This window comes from Podarcis erhardii (genome assembly GCF_964252035.2).
Source record: "Podarcis erhardii genome assembly, chromosome: 7".
Classification (NCBI taxonomy): Eukaryota; Metazoa; Chordata; class Lepidosauria; order Squamata; family Lacertidae; genus Podarcis; species Podarcis erhardii.
Window position 1 is genome coordinate 25,530,154 of NC_138511.1, and position 21,828 is coordinate 25,551,981.

Below are 21,828 nucleotides of genomic sequence, written 5' to 3' on the forward strand. Positions count from 1 at the left end.
TAATTGAGTGGGTCTATTAAGAGTGAAATTTAGTTGGCTATAAGCCAACATCTTTTGACAAATGTGGACTTGATTTCAATTTGAATGGACCAGGATGCTCCCCCCCTTTTCTTTTGCCCCTTTGTATTGCCATGTTATTTCTGTCTTCCTCCACACAAGAGAAGTGAGGAAGGAATAGGTGGAAGGAATCCCAGAAGAAAGGAACCAGTGTGACATAGCAGTTCGAGTGTTGAACTAGGACCCCAGAGACCAGGTTTCGAATCTCAACTCAACCATGAAGCTCACTGGGTGTCAGGAGTGCAAGCTTGGCCCTGCTACCATGGGTGCCCAGGGCCATGGGTGTCACACAGCCCTGGCACCAAAATTTGTGGCTGCCTGGCCCCTTCATGGGGAATTTCCCAGGGCCCCAGGGAGTTGGCACCTACTGTGGGGATTAAATGAGGAGGGGAAGAACCATGTGCACCACCTTGACCTCCGGAGGGTGTGGGGGGAGGGAGGAACATGGGGTATAAATGCAATAATAAATATATCATTAAAGGTGAGTGAGTTCTGGCTCTGTGATGGTGCAGACACCCAGTAAAGGGAAATGAAGAGACAAGAGGGAATCAAAGGGAGACAAACAGATCAAGAACTGAGAGATGAGGCTGTTGTCAGCACAGAAGCTCTGAATGCAAGAAGGAATGCTATGGATGGAGAGAATGTGCTTGAAGGAGAAATGAGAGGCAGAGGAGACTTTATGACTTAAAAACAACAACACCTTTAATCTGTTCAGAAACAGGACACAAAACCTAGGAATTCCAAATCAGCCTGCATTTGCCGGCAGGGAAGATAAATTTTTAATAACCTGTATCTTAATGATTTGAATCACATTGTTTACAAGTCTGGAATAGCTAAATGACATGTGTTATCTTGTTGGATCACTACTAAAAAGGGGGGGGGGGACAAAAGCAGATGCTTCCCACCTCTAGACAGACAATTTGCACCCTGCCGTTTTCTAAAAGTGAGTTTTGCCGCAGTTGGACTTTGGCTGCTGCAGTTAAGGGCTTCCACCTTGGCTTGTAGGGGAGGAGCTCAAAATGCAAGAGAGAACAAATGAGGGGTGGGCAAGCAGTGGCTCCCCAGGTGATGCTGAACTTCAACTATCTCATTGATTATCCATGGTGACTGGGGCTTATGGGAGCTGGAGTCTAACAACTTCTGCAGGGCCACAGTCTCCTGGTTCCCACTCAGACCACAAAAACAGACGTTCATCACTGAGAATAAGGAAGAGGGTTTTTTTGAGGCAGAGTAAAGGTGCAACAGGTAGTGAGTCACAGAAGCCTCAACGCTCAGGTTAGGTGAAAAGAAAGGACCATAAGACCAACTGGGCTAAAAGCAGCTGTTCAGATTTAAGCAGTCCAAGCTGGGGGCAAGGAGATCAGAACTGTGTGGAAGCAAGAGACCTGTCTCAGTGGGTTGGCATGTCCACCCACCAAGCTTTTCAAGGCAGGGAAAAGCAAGCTTACTCATGAGACTGCACACTACATCAGGGAGAATGGGTCTTTTCCCAGTGACATGAGCACCACCAGGCCCTGGGAGACCAGGTTGTGCCTTGCCCTTCTGACTCTGGTGCCTCCACTCCCAGTGTTTGGTTGATGCCCTTCCTAGATTCTGTGGGTGCTCTCCTCTTCCCAGGAGAGAAGGAGGGAAGTGGCAGTCCTTCTTCTACATCCAGAGCAGCCATATCCTGGGAGGCAGAAGAACATGCCTCCTCCAGTCACCGTTCCCCACTCTCAGTTCCATCCTCTCCCCATTTTCTCCTCTTCTCCTCCTTCCTTGTCCATCTCCAGCAGCCACTTCATGACTGAGCCTGCAATACTTTGGGACTCAGGACACACATCTCTTTTACATTAGCACCAGACCAGGTGTGTGTGTGTGTGTGTGTGTGTGTGTGTGTGTGTGTGTGTAACCAATGGGTTGCATTCAACATTGGTACTACTCAAAGCAGACCCACGGAAACAAATGGACCTTACTTATAATAATAATAATAATAATAATTTATTATTTGTACCCCGCCCATCTGGCTGGATTTCCCCAGCCACTCTGGGCGGCTTCCAACAGAGATAAAAGTTATCTTAGTTATGTCCATTCGTTTCAATAATTCTGCTCTGAATGGAACTAATGCTGAATGCAGCTCAGAAAAAGTAAATAAAGTGAATGCAATTAAAACAAGAACAATGTTAAGCAACACATCAAAGACCATGAAAACAGTCTCATATAATATTTCACACTAAAACGGAGCAGCAACCAGTTAAGGCCAGTTCAAAGCTCCAAAGGACTTTTAAATGGCCTTTTGTCCAAGGTCCTGTCTAAATAAATAGACCTAAATAAAAAGACCTTTTGCCCGTTAACAGGAAGAAGGTCATCAATGAACTCTGATGGGCTTCCCTGGAGAGGAAACTCCTCTTCTGATCTGTCTGTAGTTGGGACCCAGAAGGGACAGCGGCAAGGGTAGCTGTAGGTTTCAGCACTATGGACAGCTCCTAGTGAGCTTCTTGCTCCAGCAGTTTTGTAGGTTCCTGTCTGCCAGCTCTGTTGGTTCCTGACACATGAACAGAACCACGGCTATGTTTGGCTGGACCTCAGAGACTACACTGGATCGTGAATCCACGCAACAGGAAACCATTTGTCCATTGTTCAATGTGAAAGGAAGGAGCATGTTTTGTGTGATGGCGCCATCTAGTGCCCAGTCCTCTCCTATGCCTACTGCACAATGTGTGTGTGTGTGAGAGAGAGAGAGAGAGAGAGAGAGAGAGAGAGAGGGAGGGAGGAGGAGGAGGAGGAGGAGGAGGTGGTGTTGGAGGAATTACAGATCAATGAAGGAAAGAGAGGGAAGAAGGATGAAGGGAATAAGATCATCAATGGCTACTTATCTCTGATATCAGAGGCAGTGGGGTGGCAATCAAAAGTGGGGCGAGTTGCTATTGCACTAGACTTGGCATATGTCAGGGAAATTCCTGACATGTCTTGGTTCTGGGGTGTAAAAATGGCGTCTGGGGTAATTTTGCCTAATTGGCAAAATGTCTTGGAAAACTGGGATGTATGGCAACGCGCTGGGAAAAGCATCAAAAACAGCCCCAAAAGCTTAAAATCATTATTTGAGGGTTAGGTCTCCCCCCAAAAGCTTAACAATTTTGGCAGATTTCTAATAAAGCTCAACAACTTTGTGGGTGTCAGGAATTATGCTTTTTGAAATATGGCACTAAGGTACTGCACACAGACTTTCCTTTGTGGCCACTGTGAGAAGGGGATACTGGATTAGATGAGTCTGTGGCCTGATCCAGCAGCCCTGAGAGAGAGGGAGGACAGAATGAATGTGAGTTTATGTCCATGCTTTTGGGGCCCTATCACTTTCATTTTTGGCTCTGCCCACCATTCTTGCTGTGAAGCTCCTGACCAGTTTCCTACAAGGGAAGGTGGCCCTTGGGAGTGAAAACGACACCCACCTTTATAGTGCAGGACAAGGAGAGCCAGTGTGGGGGCCTCCAGATGTTGCTAGGCTCCAACTCACTTCATTCCAGAAGATTGTCTGGGGCTTATGGGAACTGGAGAGTATTCCACTGGCTATCCCTGACATAAGCCAATTGCACATCAGATGCAACTCAGCTGACTCCTGCATTCTGTGCTGCAGCTGGGCTTAGTTGTTGTGTCCGCATTTGCACTGTGTCATATTTATTTTATTTATTTAATTTGTATATCACCCTTCACCCGAAGATCTCAGGGCACTTCATAGCACAACATGTGCAGGCTGCACTGGGCTGCCCCCCACCCAAAGATTCTTCTTCTTTCGACAGCTGAATTGTGCATTGGGCAAGTTCTCCATGCAGTCTGCATATTCAGAAGAAGAAGAAAATCATCTCAGCAAATACACAACCAGGCTGTGGTACTCTGACCATTAGTCAGGGCTGCTCAATTTCTCTCTCACTTGCTTTATCCCAAAACACAAAGAACTATGAATCTACAGCATTCATATGTACTAGTGTGTGGTCAGCCTGGGGGAAATTAACCAATGCAAAACAGAAGGAGAGGGGCAGAAAATGGGCAGCACCTGGAAGCTAGATCTCAGGCCCTCCAGCAGAAATCAGAGGAAAATGATGTATGGGATTAGTTTGGAGTGAGCAACTCCCAGTTTCATTCCCCAAGATGATTCTGACAGTAATGTCTGTTTGACAGTGGACTGGACAGTGGACTCTCCTTAACTGGAAGTTTTTAAAAGGAGGTCGGATGGCCATTAGTCAGGGATTCTTTAGCTGTGATTCCTGCATAGCAGGGGGTTGGACTAGATGACCCTCAGGGTCCCTTCCAACTCTACAATTCTATGATTCTATGAAATAGTGGGAAAGATACTGAAGCTCTTTGGGCTTCACGGCTTGTTCTGAGCTCAGAGAGTGGACAGAGCAAGAGGAAGCTATCAAAAGGAGGAAGGGAGGAAGGGAAACTACATTTTCTGTGACTCAGCCAAACCCAACCCCCTCCCCACCATCCCCGTTCTTCCTCCTTTCTGTGCGGGCCCAAAAAGAGACATTCTGCTTCCCAAAGTAGCTGGTGGAGAAGGATTTCTTTCAAGGAGGTAAGTGACCCTCCCTGGGACATTTTTCTTATAACTAACTGCTTGATAATATTCCAATTTTATTCCTCTAAATTCATTTTTTAAAATGAATTTCATTTATAATCTTTCATAATCACATAAACAAACAAAACATTAAATTAAACATTGACTTCCTCTCCTCCCTTCCATTTTTCCTTCTGATTACCCCTTACTGCTGCATATTCTAGTTACTCCTTTCCCCCCCTTTCTCGTTTCTATCTCAACATAATTATAACTGCTGAATTACTCTCATCCTGCTAATGTTTCAACCTGTTTGCAATGTTTCGTCAGGTATTCTACAAGCATTTCCCAATCTTCTTTAAATACCCCTTCTTCTTGATCTCTTGTTCTGCTGCTTAGATTTGCCAATTCTGCATATCCTGTCATTTTCACCTGCCACTCCTCCTTCATTGGTACTGCTCCCTCCCTCTGTTCGTCAGATATTCTGCAAACATTTTCCAATCTTCCTTAAGTACCTTTTCTTCTTGATTTTTTCTATTCTGCTGTCTTCACGGTCCACAATGCAGCTTGACTATTCTGTGCATCATATAAAAACTGTGAGGCCCCTCTTCCTGCTGTTCAGAGCATCTCACAGGATGATGGGTTGGTTGGTTCCTTTCTGATATCAAATCAAGATGAAGCGGGGAGAAAAAGCCAGTAGCTGAATGAAATGAATGAAATTTATTACGGTCCCAGACCAGATTCACATACCATACTAAGCGAACATAAAACACAATAGAATTAAGTTTGAATTAACAATCTAATATGACAGTAAGCAATACAAATATGACAGCCATTAGAAATGTGGTTTAGGTATTAGTCTCTAAACTATTATCTAGAGTTTGCATCTGAGGCCTTAGTCTTTGTAATAGCACAGCTTGTTCCCTTAGTTTTATGGCAGCAGTGCAAAATTTGGATGATAAAGCCAATTATTCTAGTTGCAATTCTCAATATCCAGTTGGGTGGGAAATGCATGTAACTTTCAAAAAAAACAACAAGGTATTTTATACACTGACTCCCCTAATGGAGATCAAGATTAGGACAAACCTGGATTCATTCTTTTAAGTGCCCAAGTCTCAGCTGCAAGAATACAGCTTGTTTTCCCCCTCTTAGTTGTGGATAACATTGCTGGATCACTAGGCTTCAAGGGACCAAAGTAAAGGAGTTTGCAGGAGTGGGGTTGATGTAACCTGCATTTTGGGAGGAAGGATTTTCTGATGCCCCCTTCCAGCTCTTCAGAAGATCATGTCATGGGATTCTGGCCTTATTGAGTGTTGTCCCCACCCTGTCCCCTGCCCCGCAACTCTGTCCCAGCATTATTCCTCAGGGGTGGCTACTGTCTACAAAGTTTGACCTGCAATCTATTTGTACATTTGGTAGGATTGTTGTTTCCTTCCCAATCTATTGTAGGTATTCTGTACATCAACAGGAACCGCAAGCCAAGCTAAGCCAAGCCTTTTTGCATTTTGGTTGTTTTACTCTGCCTGAGGTTGGAATAGCAGATAAGCAAACTTGCACTTTTAGCTCTTGCCTGTGGAGTATTGAGTGTCTCTTATTCAGGCCTGCCCTGTGGCATTTAACCTACACCAGGCTTCAGACAACCTGCCAAGCCCCCTCCCCCTCTATTCCCTGGCTGCTGGTTGTCCAGCAACATCTGGAGGGAGACAGGGGTCCCCTAGCCCTGAATTAGATCAGTTCTCCATCTAGTACAGCTTTGTTTACTCTGACTGGCAGCAGCTCTTACAGGAGCTTCTGGTCCCATGCTGCCTTAACCTTTAAAGTGGAGGTGCTGAGGAATGCAATTGCTCATCCACTGAGTGATAGTTCTTCCTTCCTTCAGAATGTAAGAAAAGCCTCAGAAAAGTCAGGGTTTGGGGGTCAGGTAAGTCCCATTGAGAAGTAAGAAGAGGATGAGAAGTGGGGTAGTGAAAGAATTATCATATGGTCCTGTGCTTATGTCCACAGAGGCAGGATGGCGAGCAGATTGTGGCTGGTGGCTTGTGCGCTGGCTCTGATTCTGGATGTTGTGGCTCCTCAGGACACGGTGTGCCAAGCAGCCGCTGGCAGAGATGGACACCCAGGGACTCCAGGCAGGGCTGGGCGCCCAGGACAGAAAGGAGATATTGGCGAGTCAGGTAAGATGTCACTGGAGAGACTGGAGAAGGGAGTGGCTTCACAGGAAGAGAGGAAATGGCCTTCTAAGAAATTTCACTGTCAAATTGTTGCAAGGGTGGTCTTTAGTTTGCTTGTAATAATAATAATAATAATAATAATAATAATAATAATAATAATAATAATAATAATTTATTTATACCCAGCCCATCTGGCTGGGCTTCCCCGGCTACTCTGGGCAGCTTCCAACAAAATATTAAAATACAGTAATGCATCAAATATTAAAAGCTTGTCTAAACAGGGCTGCCTTCAGATGTCATCTAAAAGTCTGGTAGTTGTTGTTCTCTTTGACATCTGGTGGGAGGGTGTTCCACAGAGCGGGTGCCACTACCGAGAAGGCCCTCTGCCCGGTTCCCTGTGACTTGAATTGTTTCACCACTGTTGTGCTTTTCATTTTGTTTTGTACTATCATTGTAGGTCATTTTGTTAAGGCAATTGATGAATGAAAATGATTAGTAGTAGTAGTAGTAATACCCTGAATGGGAGAGAGCAGAGCAGATATGGCTGCAAGACCTAAGTTTGTAACTAACTAACTAACTAACTAACTAACTAACTAACTAACTATCAGGGACTGGGCAGCAGAGGAATGGTGGAGACCGCCTCCCCATCCTGACCCTTCCAGGGGAAGAGGAAGACAGTATAGATTTAGAACAGAGGTTTGAGGGAGGTCACAGCTCAGAGGCAGAAGAGGGGGAAAGCTGGGAAATCATGAGAGAGCCGGGACAACACCTGGCTGACACGTCATTAGAAAGCATTCCAGACCCACCATTTCCCAGAACCCAGTGAGCCTTAAAAGTAGGAGAGCAAAGAGCTCAAAGACAGAGGGCGCTTAGCGGCACCTGTAGAGCAGACGATGAATGAGGAAGTAGGAGAGACGGTGGTTGGAGATTCACTCAGGGCAACACCACTTTCCAAGAGGCTCTCTCTGTAAAGACTGAAATAAAAAAGGACGGTAAGAAACTTTTCCTTGTCTTTATAACCAGCCAGGAGTTGCTGACAGCATCCTGACACTAACTAACTAACTAACTAACTAACTAACTAACTAACTAACTAACTAACTAACTAACTATATATCCCCACAATTTCACATAAAATTCCAATACATGATAATTTTTTCTTTATTTTTATCAGCATCCTATCCCATTTTCCATGGTGGTTTTTTAATATATATATTCTATCTCCTTGCTGCACCCTATCTTCACTCTTTTATAGCATAACCATAATACAATAATCTCTAATTATTTCTGTTGCTCATAGTTCCAATCCTGCTCACGAATTCATATAATAATATTTATTTAAATAGTCTGAAAAGGCTTTCATTCTTCCATAAAACAGCCATCATTAAGTTCCCTTATTTTAGCATAGTCCATTCTGTCCAACTAACATTTACCCAGAGTAGACCCATTGAAATTAATGAACCTCAGCTAGCTGTGTTCATTTATTTCAATGGGTCTATTCTGAGTAACATTGGAGACAAGCCTTGGCAATGCCTGGGCTGGTCTTCTTCCCTTGAGCTGTGACAAGAAACACACATGTTTTTCTGCTTCTCTTTCAGGGAGGGCATCAAGGAGCACAGGCATACAGGGACCCAAAGGCGACCCAGGGCAGCCAGGCCCACCAGGCACGCCAGGTAACCAGGGCTACCGAGGCCCCGATGGCCCCCCAGGCCCTCCTGGTGAAGAAGGAGACAAAGGCCAGAAGGGGCAGGTTGGTGACAGCATGAAGCAACCCCGAGCCGCTTTCTCAGCCTCTCTGAAGAACCACAAGCCTATTGGCAATGTAGTGGTATTTGACAATGTCATCACCAACCAGGACGATGGTTACGACCTCCAGACGGGCAAATTTACCTGCAAGGATGCTGGGTACTACTACTTCTCTTTCCAGGTGATTTCCAATGGCAACCTGTGCCTTCGCCTCATGCACCAAGGCAACCAAGTAGCCACCTTCTGTGACAACAACAAGCAAGGCCTCCTGCAGGTCAACTCAGGAGGGAGTGTCCTGTACCTGGCTAAGGGTGAGAGCGTATGGCTGGAGACTGACCCGCAGGGTGGGAACAACATCAATGTCAGCAGCGATGCAGACAGCGTGTTCAGTGGCTTCTTGCTTTTCCCGTCGGGTGCCTGAGGGACAGGGAGGAAGACAAAGCCACCCCTTCTCCCCCAAACCCACCTCCCTCTTGCTACAAAGCTACAACCACAGGGACGCTTTTTCCAGATCAATGTAACTGCATATATAAATGTCTGCTTCCTGGGGGTTGGGGGAGAAAGCCACAGAGTTTGAAATTTGAGGGGAAGCCACCCAATTCACACACACACACACACACACACACACACACACACACACACACACCCCAATACGGAAGCTCAGTTAGCCTCTGAAATTTGCACTCCAGCAGATTTTGCTTTGCCTTTCCCTGAAAAGAAACTGCCCCAAACAGCATAATGGGAACTGTGCACACAAGTGAAAATGATGTAGAAAATAGCATTATAACGGGGAAACCTTGCTTGCGAAAAGGGGTATATTTAGCAAAGTTGAACATGAAAAGGTGTGTATTAGAAGACCTGAACACCATTAGTGGAAATTAGTGGAAGTAATGTATGCAACTGCATTGTATTAGGATACACGTGCTTGCAAAAATGGGCATATCCGAAGGAATGTACACCAAAATGTGTACAAACCTTCATGACGACTTTTTGATGTTGATTTTTTAAAGTTTGCAATCTGTGGGGAAAGGGGGTGAATGGCACTTACGTATGGAAAAATGAGAAAGTGAGGGGAATTAAAAAAGATTTATCCATTGCTAGCCCACTTCTGCATTCAAATACATTGAGATTCCCACCTTCCTTCCATCATGGCACCCAAAGTGGTCAAAGAGGTGGCTCCAAACAGGTCTCCCATCCCAACCCATCCCATCCCAGCACTGACCAGACCCAGACCTGCTCAGCTTCAGCAAAGTGATGACCTCATGTGTTCCCAGACCACGCAGCCTGGGACATTCAGTCTTGTTCCTACTTGGCAATGAATAAATATTCAGAATTTTGAAACTGGGTTGTTCAGTGAGTTTCTTTGTGCTGAGACACTTTTTTTTTAATGTAGCCAAAAATACTTTGCATAAACAACTCAAAAGGGGAAATATCCAAAGCAGGGGCTGCCCTGACGTCTGCCTTCCTGATTCTTCAGTGAACATGGATGGAGGCAACAGCACTTCCTGAGAATCCAGGCAGGGAAACTGGGCAGTGAGATAGAATGTCCCTCGGGGTGGTGCTGCCAATTGGACCCAGAAGATAATGCAAGCAAGTGGTCAGTGGTGGTGACAGAGAAGCGAGGGGAAGGGTTCACTCAAGGAAGGATGGCAATGGAAATCAGATTTCCCAAGAAGCACAACTCAGAAGGGCCTAGCTACTGAATCAGGCCAATGGTCCCTGATCTATCCAATTCCTCGCATCCCTACATCTGGCTTGGATTGCCCCCTGTCTGGAAAAACTAGAAAGCCACTACCATCACAGCAAATAATACTGAGCTATATTGATCAGTGGGTCAAGTAGAAGGCAGATTTCCATGTTCCTATGTCTTAGGGAATGGGACGCGGGTGGCGCTGTGGGTTAAACCACAGAGCCTAGGACTTGCTGATCAGAAGGTCGACAGTTCGAATCCCCGTGACCGGGTGAGCTCCCGTTGCTCAGTTCCTGCTCCTGTCAACCTAGCAGTTCGAAAGCACATCAACATGCAAGTAGATAAATAGGTACTGCTCTGGCGGGAAGGTAAACAGCGTTTCCGTGTGCTGCTCTGGTTCGCCAGAAGCGATTTAGTCATGCTGGCCACATGACCTGGAAGCTGTAAGCCGGCTCCCTCAGCCAATAAAGCGAGATGAGCGCCGCAACCCCAGAGTCGGCCATGACTGGACCTAATGGTCAGGGGTCCCTTTACATTTACCTTAATGTCTTAGGGAAGGGCATGCAGGAGGTTCCAGGTTCAACTCCCAGCATTTCCAGGTAGGGCTGAGAGAGAGCCCTTACCTAAAAACCTGGAGAGCTGCTGTCAGCCAATGTAGACACTAGTGAGCTTGCTGGACCAGTGATCAATGGTCTGGTTCAGTATACAGCTTCCTCTGTTTAGGAGAAGGGCCTTTCCCCAGCTATGACTCTTCCTCTTTCCTAGGAGAGAGCATGCACACAGACAAGCCAGGAGGGTCTGCTTTGCCCAGTGTTGCAATCTATATCAGTCAATTTTGTTGAAAGGAGAATTCCAAATAGGGTTGGTACACATGGGTTTTGTTTTTTTCTTACAGGTGGAATTTCCCCCCACTTTTTCTCTGCTGTGTTCTGTGAATTAAAATTCCCCTCCTTGCATCTTCGCATGTGCCAAGCAGCATAGCAATCACACATTAGATGATCGTTTGCATTTTTAATGTTTTTGCCACTTGCTACCCATTTACAACTCATGTTGGGTAGCCCCAGGCAGCGAAGAAAGATCAGAAGGCTCCCAGATCACAGTCCCTAGAATGTAGGACACACATCGCCCAGCCAATAAGCTGCTAAGCTACCTCCATGTGATCCACCCCCTTCCCTCCAAAAAATGCAGGCAGCAGAGCTCCTGCTCCAAGAGACTGACATCACTGTGGCAAGCCCGCCTTGCAACTTGAACATCCTTGGTGGCTGCTCATATCCTAAGCAGGAAGGATGGCCGATGGCCAAGGATGATGGAGGTTGTAGATCTGCATTGACTGGATGGCTGAGGACACTGGGTTGTCTGCAACAAAGCCCTAACCAGAGTAAACCCACTGGAAATCAACAGCCCAAGTCAGCTATGAGTGTGACCTTCACTTGGTCTATTCTGAGTAGGACTAGGGTTGGAGACAACCCCTGCAAAGAATGGATGGGGAACCTCAGGACAGGGGTGCCAGATGTGTCCCTCCAGAACTTTCTACCAGGCCCTCAGGACTCTCCCCAAACCATGCTCTTCCCTGTCCCTACTTTGCATTCTCCTTGGGTGTTTTTATGTCTTGAACTCTGATAATGCCTGGATGGAGAATAGAGGTGTGTGTAATTGTATGTAGAAGCAAGTCTAATATACAAAGTGTGTATTCATTGCTCCATCTCCTTTTGATTCTGGCCCCTATTGCCAATGGCATGAGGCTCCTGGGATGTTGCCCAGAAATGGAAGGTGACCCTCAGGCTGCAAAGTTTTTCCAATCCTTGTTGAAAATATAAGAATAATGGACTGGGCACACCTTGTTCTGGCCTGTTTCAGCCACACATTTCTAGCATCCTTAAGCCAAGCTGCATTTTCAGGATCACTTAATATGGATGAGTTTTTTGCTTAATTGTTCGGACCTCTTGAGAATGCATGTACGCTTTGTAAATTTTGGAGCACATTGGTGGACAATGGGACTTCCTACGAATAATTACGACTTTTTTATTTGAATTGCTTCTGTGCTGCTTTTCAAGCTGCTTGCAATAGCTGAACCACAAATAAAAATGACAAAACAACAATGGGTCTACTCTGAGTAGTTTTGTGTGTGAACTACAACTGAGTCAAAATTTCTTGCAAGGCATTGTTGCTGTTGAAAATTTCTGAGTTTGTTTGTTTTTCTTTATCTCACCCCTTACAAACAGAAGAACACAAGAACGTAAAACAAACCCTGCTGGATTCAGCCAGCAGCCCATCTAGTCCTGCATCTTCTTCTCATAGCAGCCCATCAAAAAAAAAGGGTCCACTTTGCAGAACTTCCTCTGGCTATTTTTGATCAATTTTTGAAGTAGTCACCACTTCCTGTCCCATGCATACACGCATACTGCCCCACTCAGTGCTAGGTTTGGGACATTGTGGAGGATGCAACTTTGCAGAATCAGCCAAAAAAAGAGGGGGGGGGGAGGAAAAAAGGAAAGAGAAGCTGTGCTATTCCCACTGCTTAATGGCAAGCCCAGGACTGGCCCACCCATGAGGCAAACTGAGGCAACCACCTCAGGCAGTAGGACCCACCAGGCAGCAGATCCTGATTTTAGATCTTCATTCCCCACTTGCTCCTAATGTAGATCTTCACACAGCCCTTGCAGGGAGGGTGGCTCCATTTGTGTTTTGCCTGAGGGACCAAAGTGTATTGGTCTGGCCCTGGGCAAGCCCCACTCCTGCAAAAATGGAGAAATTTAGTGATTGCCTAATTGCTTTGCCAACAGATAGAGTGGGGAATTGCAACGTGCCTCTTGGGCACAGCTCTAGGATGAATGGTACCCCCCCAACCCCCATTCCTAAGTTTGGAGGAAACAGAAGTAGATGTGGGGAGATGTGGGGAATCTCCACACACCCCAACGTGGCCCTCAGAATTGTGTCCCGGCCACTCATCGTCTCCCCACATCACGTCCCTCTGTGGTCCTACTCTGTAATCTGTCTGAATATTTTTATCTGACTGGAATGAGTCCATGAATTCTGATCATGCATCTGACTTGCCTGGGTAGATCACAGAGAGGGGCATATGAGTGCAGCAAAATTTACATCTGTTGCTTCCACCAGTGGAATGTGGCCTCTAGAAGGTTGACCAGAAGAGAATGTGGCCCTCGGGCTGAAAATGGTTCCCCACCTCTCCCATTAAGGGCCGGAGGCAATTGAGGGTGCAAGATCTTGTCCGTGGTGGATCCGCTGCTTTGCTTCTGCTTAATGCTTTGCTTGCATATTTGAAAACAAAGCAAAAATTACAAAGGCAGCATCAGTCTCCAGCGTTCTCTCATCCAAGAGCAAGGCTGCCCCCGGAAGGGTCAGGAAATCTTCTCATGATTCATTCGGGAAACATCAAACAACCATTTTGCACGTTTGAAGTTAGATGGACCACAGACCTTTGTGCAGGCCTTTGAGAGATGCCCACAGAACTCGTCTTAAGGAGTGACAAGATGATAGAGATATATAGTCCATCAATGAATAATGGCATGTTTGTTGGTGCGCGCAACCTGTGGCCCTGCAGATGTTGTAGGATTAAAACTCCCAACACCATCCCTATCTGCTGGCCCTGCTTGCCTGGGTCTAATGAGAGTCCAACATCTGGAGTCCAACATCTGGGGGGTCACAGCTTCCCCACCCACAATTCACTGCAAAGTTTTGTGGGGTGCTTTTAACCACTCTATTTAGCGAAGGGACTGTCATGCACTACATGCCACAATTCCCAGCATCTCCAGGTATGGCCATGGGGGCTGCTTTCTGCTGAAACCTGTCCTTCAATTTCTCAGCAGTTTTCTTCTCCTGCAAAAGAGGCATCCATTTCTCTTCCTCTTTCTATCCTCTGCCCCATAGAATGTCACTGACATTACCTCTCTGTTTTCATGATTTCTGAATGCAATTTCTTAATTCAAAAATTGATGGAGAATGATTGCAGGAGAAAAGCGGGAGCAATTTTCGGCGGAGCGGGAGGTCCTGTCTGAAACCCTGGAGAGTTGCTAGTAAGCTCAGATGGTGGAGCATAGAACTCTTAATCTCGGGGTCATTGTTTCAAGCCCCCTGTTGGGCAAAAGATTCTTGCATTGAGCAGGGCTGGACTAGATGACTCCTGTAATCCCTTCCATCTTTACAATTCGATGGTTCTATTATTCAAATTTATATAAAGAGTATCTCTGTGTGCATGCACACACACACACACACACTGTTAAGGCAGCTTCTTGTATTCATAGAAATCACAGAATTGTAGGGTTGGATTGGGTGGGACCCTGAGGATATGCAGCTGTCCCTTATGGGGATCAAACCTGCAGCCCTGGCATTATCAGCATCACAGTCTACCAAACTGAGCTAGAGAAAACTATGTCTTCATGCACCAGTGGGGAACCCTTTTAAGCCCAAGGGTGGGTTCCTTTTTGGGCAACCTTCTGGAGGTCACATGCCATTGGTGGGCAGGGCTAGAGGCAAATGTGAGCAGGATATGTGTGTGTGTGTGTGTGTGTGTGTGTGTGTTACTTTGCCCATTAGGCTAATTTGTTCACACACTCACACACCCCGGCACTCATGCAAACAAGAGGCATTATCATTTATAGGATGAACCAAAGGACACTCTCAAGCACACCTTGACCACCTTGCAAGCATGGAAAACAATTAGCGTACAAAGCAGGACAAGTGAGGGCTGAAGCCTAGGGAAAGGGCTTGTTGCCTAGGGAGAGTTCTGAGGATCAAGTAGAGAGACCTGGAAGGCTACCTTGGGTTCCTAGACCTGAGGTTCCCTCTCATGTCTTAATGAAAGGGTTATGGGTTGGTGGTAAAGCATGCACTTTTCAAACAGAATGACCCTGCATTATGCAGGACTGGGGACCCTTCTGAAACTCTGGGAAGCCATTGACTGTCAGTGTAGTCAACTCTGGGCTAGATGGACAAAAGGATCAAGTGGACATAATGAAGATTCTTATGTTCCTCTCTAAAAGAAAATAGGACTCTTAATTTAAAAAATGCTGGATCTGTGTTTTGGGCTTTGTTTTTTTAAAAGAATTGTTGACCAGAGAGTTTGCAGATGAATGCCATGAAACCAGGAAAGGGGATGGTCTACTTCCTAATTCTCCCAGGCCACCAACTTCCCTGTTGCGGGTGGTGATGTTGCAAACGGAGTGCTCTACTCCACACCGAGTTGGCCTGCAGCTCTCTGACACCTCCAAGTTGCCTTCAGGCTGCGAGAGTCCAGTTGGAACCCAATGAGGTAAGAGTGGTCATCTCAGGGCTTCTCCAGAAACAGCATTGACCCCCTGGGATGTCCTTGGAGGGCTGGGGGAGTCCCAGAGGAAAGCATTGGGCACTGGAAGGGCTAGGGAGGTCTAGACAGAGATGGAGAAGTGGATTTAGAATTGGGAAAATGAGAGACTAGGAGAAACCAAAATGGCCAGATCCACCCAGCCCTAACAGCAGGATTTGGGGAAGTTCTTGAATGAAGATCTTGAAGAGCAGCTGAAAAGACTTGAGGGGGAGAAGCTGCAGGCCTGGAAAGGGTTAAACATGCTCCCCTTCTGCTTCTGCACTCCAAGGTTAACCCTTCTGAAGCAGTTAGATAAAATGAAAACACAGGCAGTCTGCAGAGAGTAACCAAGACCTCAAGCTCAGCCAAAGGAGAGAAGATGAGGGTGAGAAGACCTTTCCTCCAGCTAGCCAGCCAGCCAGCCAGCCTGCCTGCCTGCCTCCTTCCAACTTTTGGGGTGCAGAGGTGCCAGCTTCTGAGTTGGATCAAAAGCAGTTTGATATACAGGAGCAAACAGGCAAAATTTCTTCTGCAGCATGTTGGAAATAAACATCACTGTCCGGCACATTTCTAAAGATCAGGCTGATGCTGAAAACACAAGAGCAGTCCAGACTGGCTTTTTCCAGTCATTTGGCAACTTTCTTTTAGATTCCATGAGAGGAGGAAAAGGAAGGAGGGGGAGAGAAGCTCCTTCCACTAGCCTGCTTTGACCCATTTTTTCCCCTGTAATTGTTTCTGTTGAAAATACAAGGCACAATAGATAATTAATTGGTATGATGAACAAGCTGCTTGCATCTTTTGCCGAGTGGCTGGGTAAGGCAGGAGTGGAGAGACTTTTTCAGTCCATGGGCCACTTTCTCTCAATGACAGGTTTCTGGGGGCTGCACACCAGTGATGGGTGTAGTCACACACACACACACACCATCCTCCATCCAGGAAAGCAAGAGGCATTATCACACTTCAATGATACATTCAGCCAGGTAAAGCCAACAGCCAGGGAAGGATGTGGCCTGAGAGGGATGCATGCCCTGAGCAGAGTATTAAGGGCCAGATAGAACTGCTTGAATGGCCACATTCCCCCACCTTCCTCCTGCCTAAACCCGATGTTCACTATCCCCTGGATGAGGTCTGCTGGAGATAACAGGGACAGTGTTTTCTTTTTATGAAAGTTTTAAGGATGTTGCACTGCCAAGGGACCCCTTCTTTCCTTCTTATCCAGCCTAGTGAGGCATCTGTGACCCTAAGCCTTGCCTCCTGCTGCTTCTTTTGCTTGCCTCTGCAGAACAAAGATGGAAGCGGGGAGGTTCTTCAGCTGGGGGTGCCTCCTCCTTTTCTCGATACTGATGGAATCATCTACAGGAGCTGATCCTCCACACTTCTGCTACGGAGCACCAGGACTTCCTGGTGTGCCTGGCCCTCCGGGAAAGGATGGCAGAGATGGGCTGAAAGGATCCAAGGGAGAGCCAGGTAAGCATCTTCTTCCTTCTCCTTTCCATCCTCCTCCTCTTCCTCCTCCCCCCATGGTCTATGGGCCTAATTAAGGTAAGCCAGGGTTCTTGATTTGGACCATGTGGTCCTTTTCTCTAAAACACTTTCACTGGCCCCACACCCTGAGTCATATATATTGGCAGGTGTTTGGAAGAGAAAGACTCTGCTGAGAAGAAACAATCAGGCGCTTAATGTGTATTCCTGGTTGTTCCTTGGCAAGCATTGCTTGCTGACAGAGTCGATCAACTGATCGGTGCTGACAACAAGTCGTGCAGAGTTTTGATTCAAAGTGCACCTGCAAAGAAACTTATTTTCCTTTGCAGGGAGCTTTGCCAGTCTGTAGAGGGGAAGAAACATCCATTTGCAGGGATGATTTGACTCCAAGTCACAACTGTAAAAGGACAAAGCAGGGCTCACTGTCAGCGTGCAATCAGCTGACTGGCACTGACAGCAAGGCTCTTTTTTTTCTCCTCTTGCAAGTGTGACAACCAGAAGTTGTCACTAGACTTCATAACGTTGTCAGGCTGGATCTAGCTCCCCACCCTATTCCATGGGACAGCCATAGAGAGGAGAAATGGCTATTTAAGACAACATTCCATCACCTTAACTTCAAGTCAAGATGGGAGAGGGAGAGGATATTGCCCATAAGAGGGTAACATGGCAAGCTCCCTGGAGTACCAGCTTCTGTAACAGTACACCTAGTGAGCCAGTGAGAACCAGTGTGGTGTAGTGGTTAGAGTGTTGGATTAGAACCAGGAGACCAGGGTTCAAATTTTCACTTGGCCAAGAAGTTCACTGGGTGTGATTTTGGGCCTCTCAGCCTAACCTACCTCACAGGGTTGTTGTGGGGATTAAATGAGGAACAGGGACCCTTGGAGAAAAAGGTGGGATATAAATGCAATTAAAAATAATAATAGCCCTCCATGAGGAAAAGACAGCCCATGATCAGATCAAGCAGCCCATGTGTCTTCCTTTTATCTTCACTAGTTGGAACATCCCTGGAACATCCCTCCCATCCAGCTAGGGAGCTTTGAAAGCACATTTTGCTCCATAAGAAGCTGAGTGTGTATGGCAGCCCCAGATTTGGCATGGACAGGAAGCAGTGTGGTAGAAGGGATGGTTGTGTCCTTCATCCCCATCCTCTTGATTCATCCTTTCTTTCCTTTCTCCAATCACGACCTGCACTCATTTGGTCCCCTGCAGGCCCACCAGCCATTCCTGGAAGTCGAGGTCCCAAGGGAGAGGAAGGAGAACCTGGAGCTCCTGGTCATGTGGGGAAGAATGGGCCTCGAGGTGCTGCTGGACCTCCAGGGGAGCCCGGCCCCAAGGGAGACAGGGGTGAACCAGGGGAGCCGGGTGGCTACAAGCGGAACCACCAGTCAGCCTTCACGGTGATGCGTCAGACGGCCCAGTACCCTGCCAAGAACGCCCCCGTCATCTTCAACAGGGCCATCACCAACATTAACCAGGACTACGACCTCAACAACGGCAAGTTCACATGTCGTATCCCTGGCCTCTACTACTTCACCTACCACACGTCCCAGACAGCCAACCTCTGCGTCAACATGTACCTGAACCGGGACAAGGTGGCCAGCTTCTGTGACCACATGTCCAACGACAAGCAAGTCAGCTCGGGTGGCATCCTGCTTCAGATGCGGCAGGGGCACCAGGTGTGGCTGGCAGTCAATGACTACAATGGCATGGTGGGTATTGGGGGATCGGATAGTGTCTTCTCAGGCTTCCTGCTTTTTCCAGACTAGATTCTTGGTGGAGCAGATGAGCACAGTTTTCCTTCCATGCCTTCAAGCTTGGGATGGACATTTTCTTTAAAGTTTCTAGGTGTCTCATTTTTCCAGTCTTAAATTCAGCATGGGGAGGCAATGTGCTTAACCCTTTCTGGGCCAGCAGCTTCCCCACACCCAAATCATTTGAGTGCTTAACCCTTTCCAGGTCCTCCACTTCTCTCCAGAATGTTTATCTGATAGCTTCCCCACCAGAAGCTACAACACATTGTAGAGGGACTAGGTGGGATACTTTCCAACTCTGCAATGCTATGAGTCTTCCCCCAAGCTTTGATGTGCAATGACTTTTATCATTCTTATTCTTCATCCTTGTTCCACCATGTCTTAACTGCTGTGAAAGAAAGAAAAACATGCTCAATAAAACAATTCTTTTTTAAGCTTCATATTTATGAATGTGTGAATTTTTAAAACACTCTAAAACAGTCAGCAGGATTCAAAATGGATATAAAAGGTTTGTGTCCGCTTTTGAAACAAAGGCTTATTAATTCAAAACAGGTCTCTATTATCTTCTGGCTGCTTTCCCCAAAGACTCAAAGCATGCCACTGAAATAAAAAGAAATGAAAATAAAAATGAGAAATCAGCCACAACCAAATCACAGCTTTGCCTTTTCAGTTTGGGAGTTTCCAGAGGGAGTTAACACTGAACACAATGGGACTTGCTTCTAAATTGATAGGACTGTACTACTGGAAAAGTACCTTTCTAGTGTCCCCTAGGTCAAATATTGGTTTATTTATCGCATTTGCATCCCACCGTTTTCTCCAAGGAGCTCAGGGTAGTGCACAAAGCTCTCCAACACTCCTAATTTAATCCTCACAACAACCCTGTGAGGTAGGTTAGGTTGAGAGGCAGCAACTGGCCCAATTTCTCCCCATGAGCTTCATGGCCAAGTGCGGGATTTGAACTCTGGCCTTCCAACTCCTAGTCTGACTCTAAACCTGGCCTCACACTAGAATTTGGAGAAGTGTGTTGAAGCACCTCTCCAAAAAATGTTGTTAAGAGAAAAGGTTTGAACCAGCCTTCCCCAACCTGACAGCCTGCCGATGCTTTTGGACTGTGACTCCCATCATCCCTGAGCACTGAGCCATGCCGGCTGGGGCTGATGGGAGTTTGGACCCAAAAGCAGCTGGAGGGCCACCGGTTGACTGTCACTGGTTTGAACCTGCTGCAAGTGTGATGCAGTTCTGATCTAGTTTGTACTGCTAAGTGTCCTGGCATTCCAAAGTGGAAGGGAAGCATGCTTTGGACTCTGCCAACAGCTAAAGGTGGAAGAGCCACTATAAGGTTGCATCTCCTGCCTCTTAGTAAGAGCACCAATGCAAGGAGAAGACCAGTCTGGCCCTATCTATCAACCAGAGAAGGAGCAGCTGCAGGGATCTTCCTTCCACCACCACCCTGTCCAGAAGGAGAACTTTGCTCTAAGTGTCAATTGCACTAGAACTTCAGAGCTGAAGCAAAGCCCACTGTGATCCCATCCGCTGGCTAAGAGGAAAAGGGGCTAGTGAGCTGTGTAGGTTTGGGAGTTGGGTATATTTAGAATGCAGAAGAGAAGATTGAGAGGTGGCTCGATGGTGATCTTCAAGTATCTGAAGGGCTGTCCCATGGAAGGTGGAGCCAGCTTGTTTTCTGCTGCTCCAGAGGGTAGGACCAATGGATTCAAGTTACAAGAAAGGAGATCCAACTAAACATTAAGGAGAACTTTCTGACAAAGCTATTTGTCAGTAGAATAATGGTGGATGGTGGGCTGTCCTCTGGAGGTTTTTAAACAGACATTGGATGGCTATCTGTCAGGGGTTCTTTAGCTGTGATTCCTTCATTGTAGGCTGTTGGACTAGGTGGTCCTTGGACTAGACGGTTCCAACTCTACAATTCTAGGATTTTACCCCTTCAAACCACACTGCCTCATTTTTCATCATCAGAACAGTTAGCACATAGGAACAGAGGAAGCTGCTTTATACAGAGTCAGACCCTTAGTCCATCAAGCTTAGGTCAGATTCATGCTAAACATTAGGAAGAACTTTCTGATGGCAAGAGCTGTTTAACAGTGAAAGGTGGTAGACTCTCCTGTTTTTTTTAAACAGAGTTTGGGTGACCATCTGTTTGGGATCCTTTAGCTGTGACTTCTGCAGAAGCCCATTCAGGTCATAACAGAACAACAATATACACATAGCTTTATTTTATTTTATTTTAGTTATATATCGCCCTATACCTGGGGATTTCAGGGCGGTTCGCAGAACAAAATCAAGATATAAAACCACAAAATACATAATAAAAATAAAAACAACAACCCCATAGCTCCGCTCCACACAAAAAACACATTTTAAAAGGGCATAGGATGTAAATCAGATCAACCAAAGGCCTGGTTAAAAAGGAACAAGGTTGTATAATGAAGGCTCCAGGAGAACTTCCCTGGGGAAGCATCCCACAGGCAGGGAGCCACTGCTGAGAAGGCCCATTCTCATGTTGCCACCCTCCAGACCTCTCGAGGAGGAAGCACACAAAGAAGGGCCTCAGAAGGTGATCTCAGGGACTGGGTAGGTTCATATGGAAAGAGGCAGTCCTTGAGGTATTGCAGTCCTGAACCACTTAAGGTTTTATAGGTCAAAACCAGCACTTTGAATTGGGCCCAGAAACTAAATAAATAGCTTTAGGGTGGTTTTCAATAAACAAATAAAGAAAATACAAAAGCAATTTCCCAGGCCTTCACAATACATTTGGCAACCTAACAATACTATGTTTATGGTACAACCCTATACACCTCTACTTAGAAGGAGGGAGAGGTGAGTCTATTTTGGTTTTGTTCCTCTCTTCCCCAATAAATCCCGTTCTCCGCATTTACACATCAGCTTTCAATCCTTTCTTCTTTTCTTTTCTTTAAAAAAAGTCCTCATAAGAATTCACCAGCATTTTAGAGCAAATTTCTCCTGATATCTGATGGGTTCCCACATGGAAGGTGGAGCAAGCATGTTTTCTGCTGCTCCAGAGGGTATGACCCAAACTGCTGGAGGTTTTTAAGCAGAAGTTGGATGGTCACCTGTCAGGGATT

At 46.3% G+C, this 21,828-nt stretch overlaps 2 protein-coding genes across 2 annotated transcripts; both read left to right on the forward strand.

The window, feature by feature from the left end:
• Positions 1–4,478: 4,478 nt before the first annotated feature.
• On the forward strand, positions 4,479–9,843 carry C1QA (complement C1q A chain). The gene is made up of 3 exons (XM_081871361.1): positions 4,479–4,609; positions 6,593–6,762; positions 8,355–9,843. The coding sequence occupies exons 2-3, from the start codon at positions 6,600–6,602 to the stop codon at positions 8,921–8,923; spliced, it is 732 nt and encodes a 243-aa protein (XP_081727487.1). The 5' UTR covers positions 4,479–4,609; positions 6,593–6,599; the 3' UTR covers positions 8,924–9,843.
• Positions 9,844–15,316: 5,473 nt separating this feature from the next.
• Positions 15,317–19,167, forward strand: C1QC (complement C1q C chain). Its single transcript, XM_081871359.1, has 3 exons — positions 15,317–15,461; positions 16,777–16,961; positions 18,186–19,167. Exons 1-3 carry the CDS (start codon positions 15,457–15,459, stop codon positions 18,740–18,742), a joined length of 747 nt encoding a protein of 248 aa, XP_081727485.1. The 5' UTR covers positions 15,317–15,456; the 3' UTR covers positions 18,743–19,167.
• Positions 19,168–21,828: the final 2,661 nt, after the last annotated feature.

What these genes read in the sequence shown, in the direction of transcription:
- C1QA (XM_081871361.1), top strand. Translation starts at nt 6,600, where the DNA reads ATGGCGAGCAGATTGTGGCTGGTGGCTTGTGCGCTGGCTCTGATTCTG. An exon ending in AGGAGATATTGGCGAGTCAG is followed by an intron (nt 6,763 to 8,354) that starts GTAAGATGTCAC and finishes CTTCTCTTTCAG; the next exon opens with GGAGGGCATCAAGGAGCACA.
- C1QC (XM_081871359.1), top strand. An exon ending in AGGATCCAAGGGAGAGCCAG is followed by an intron (nt 16,962 to 18,185) that starts GTAAGCATCTTC and finishes GGTCCCCTGCAG; the next exon opens with GCCCACCAGCCATTCCTGGA.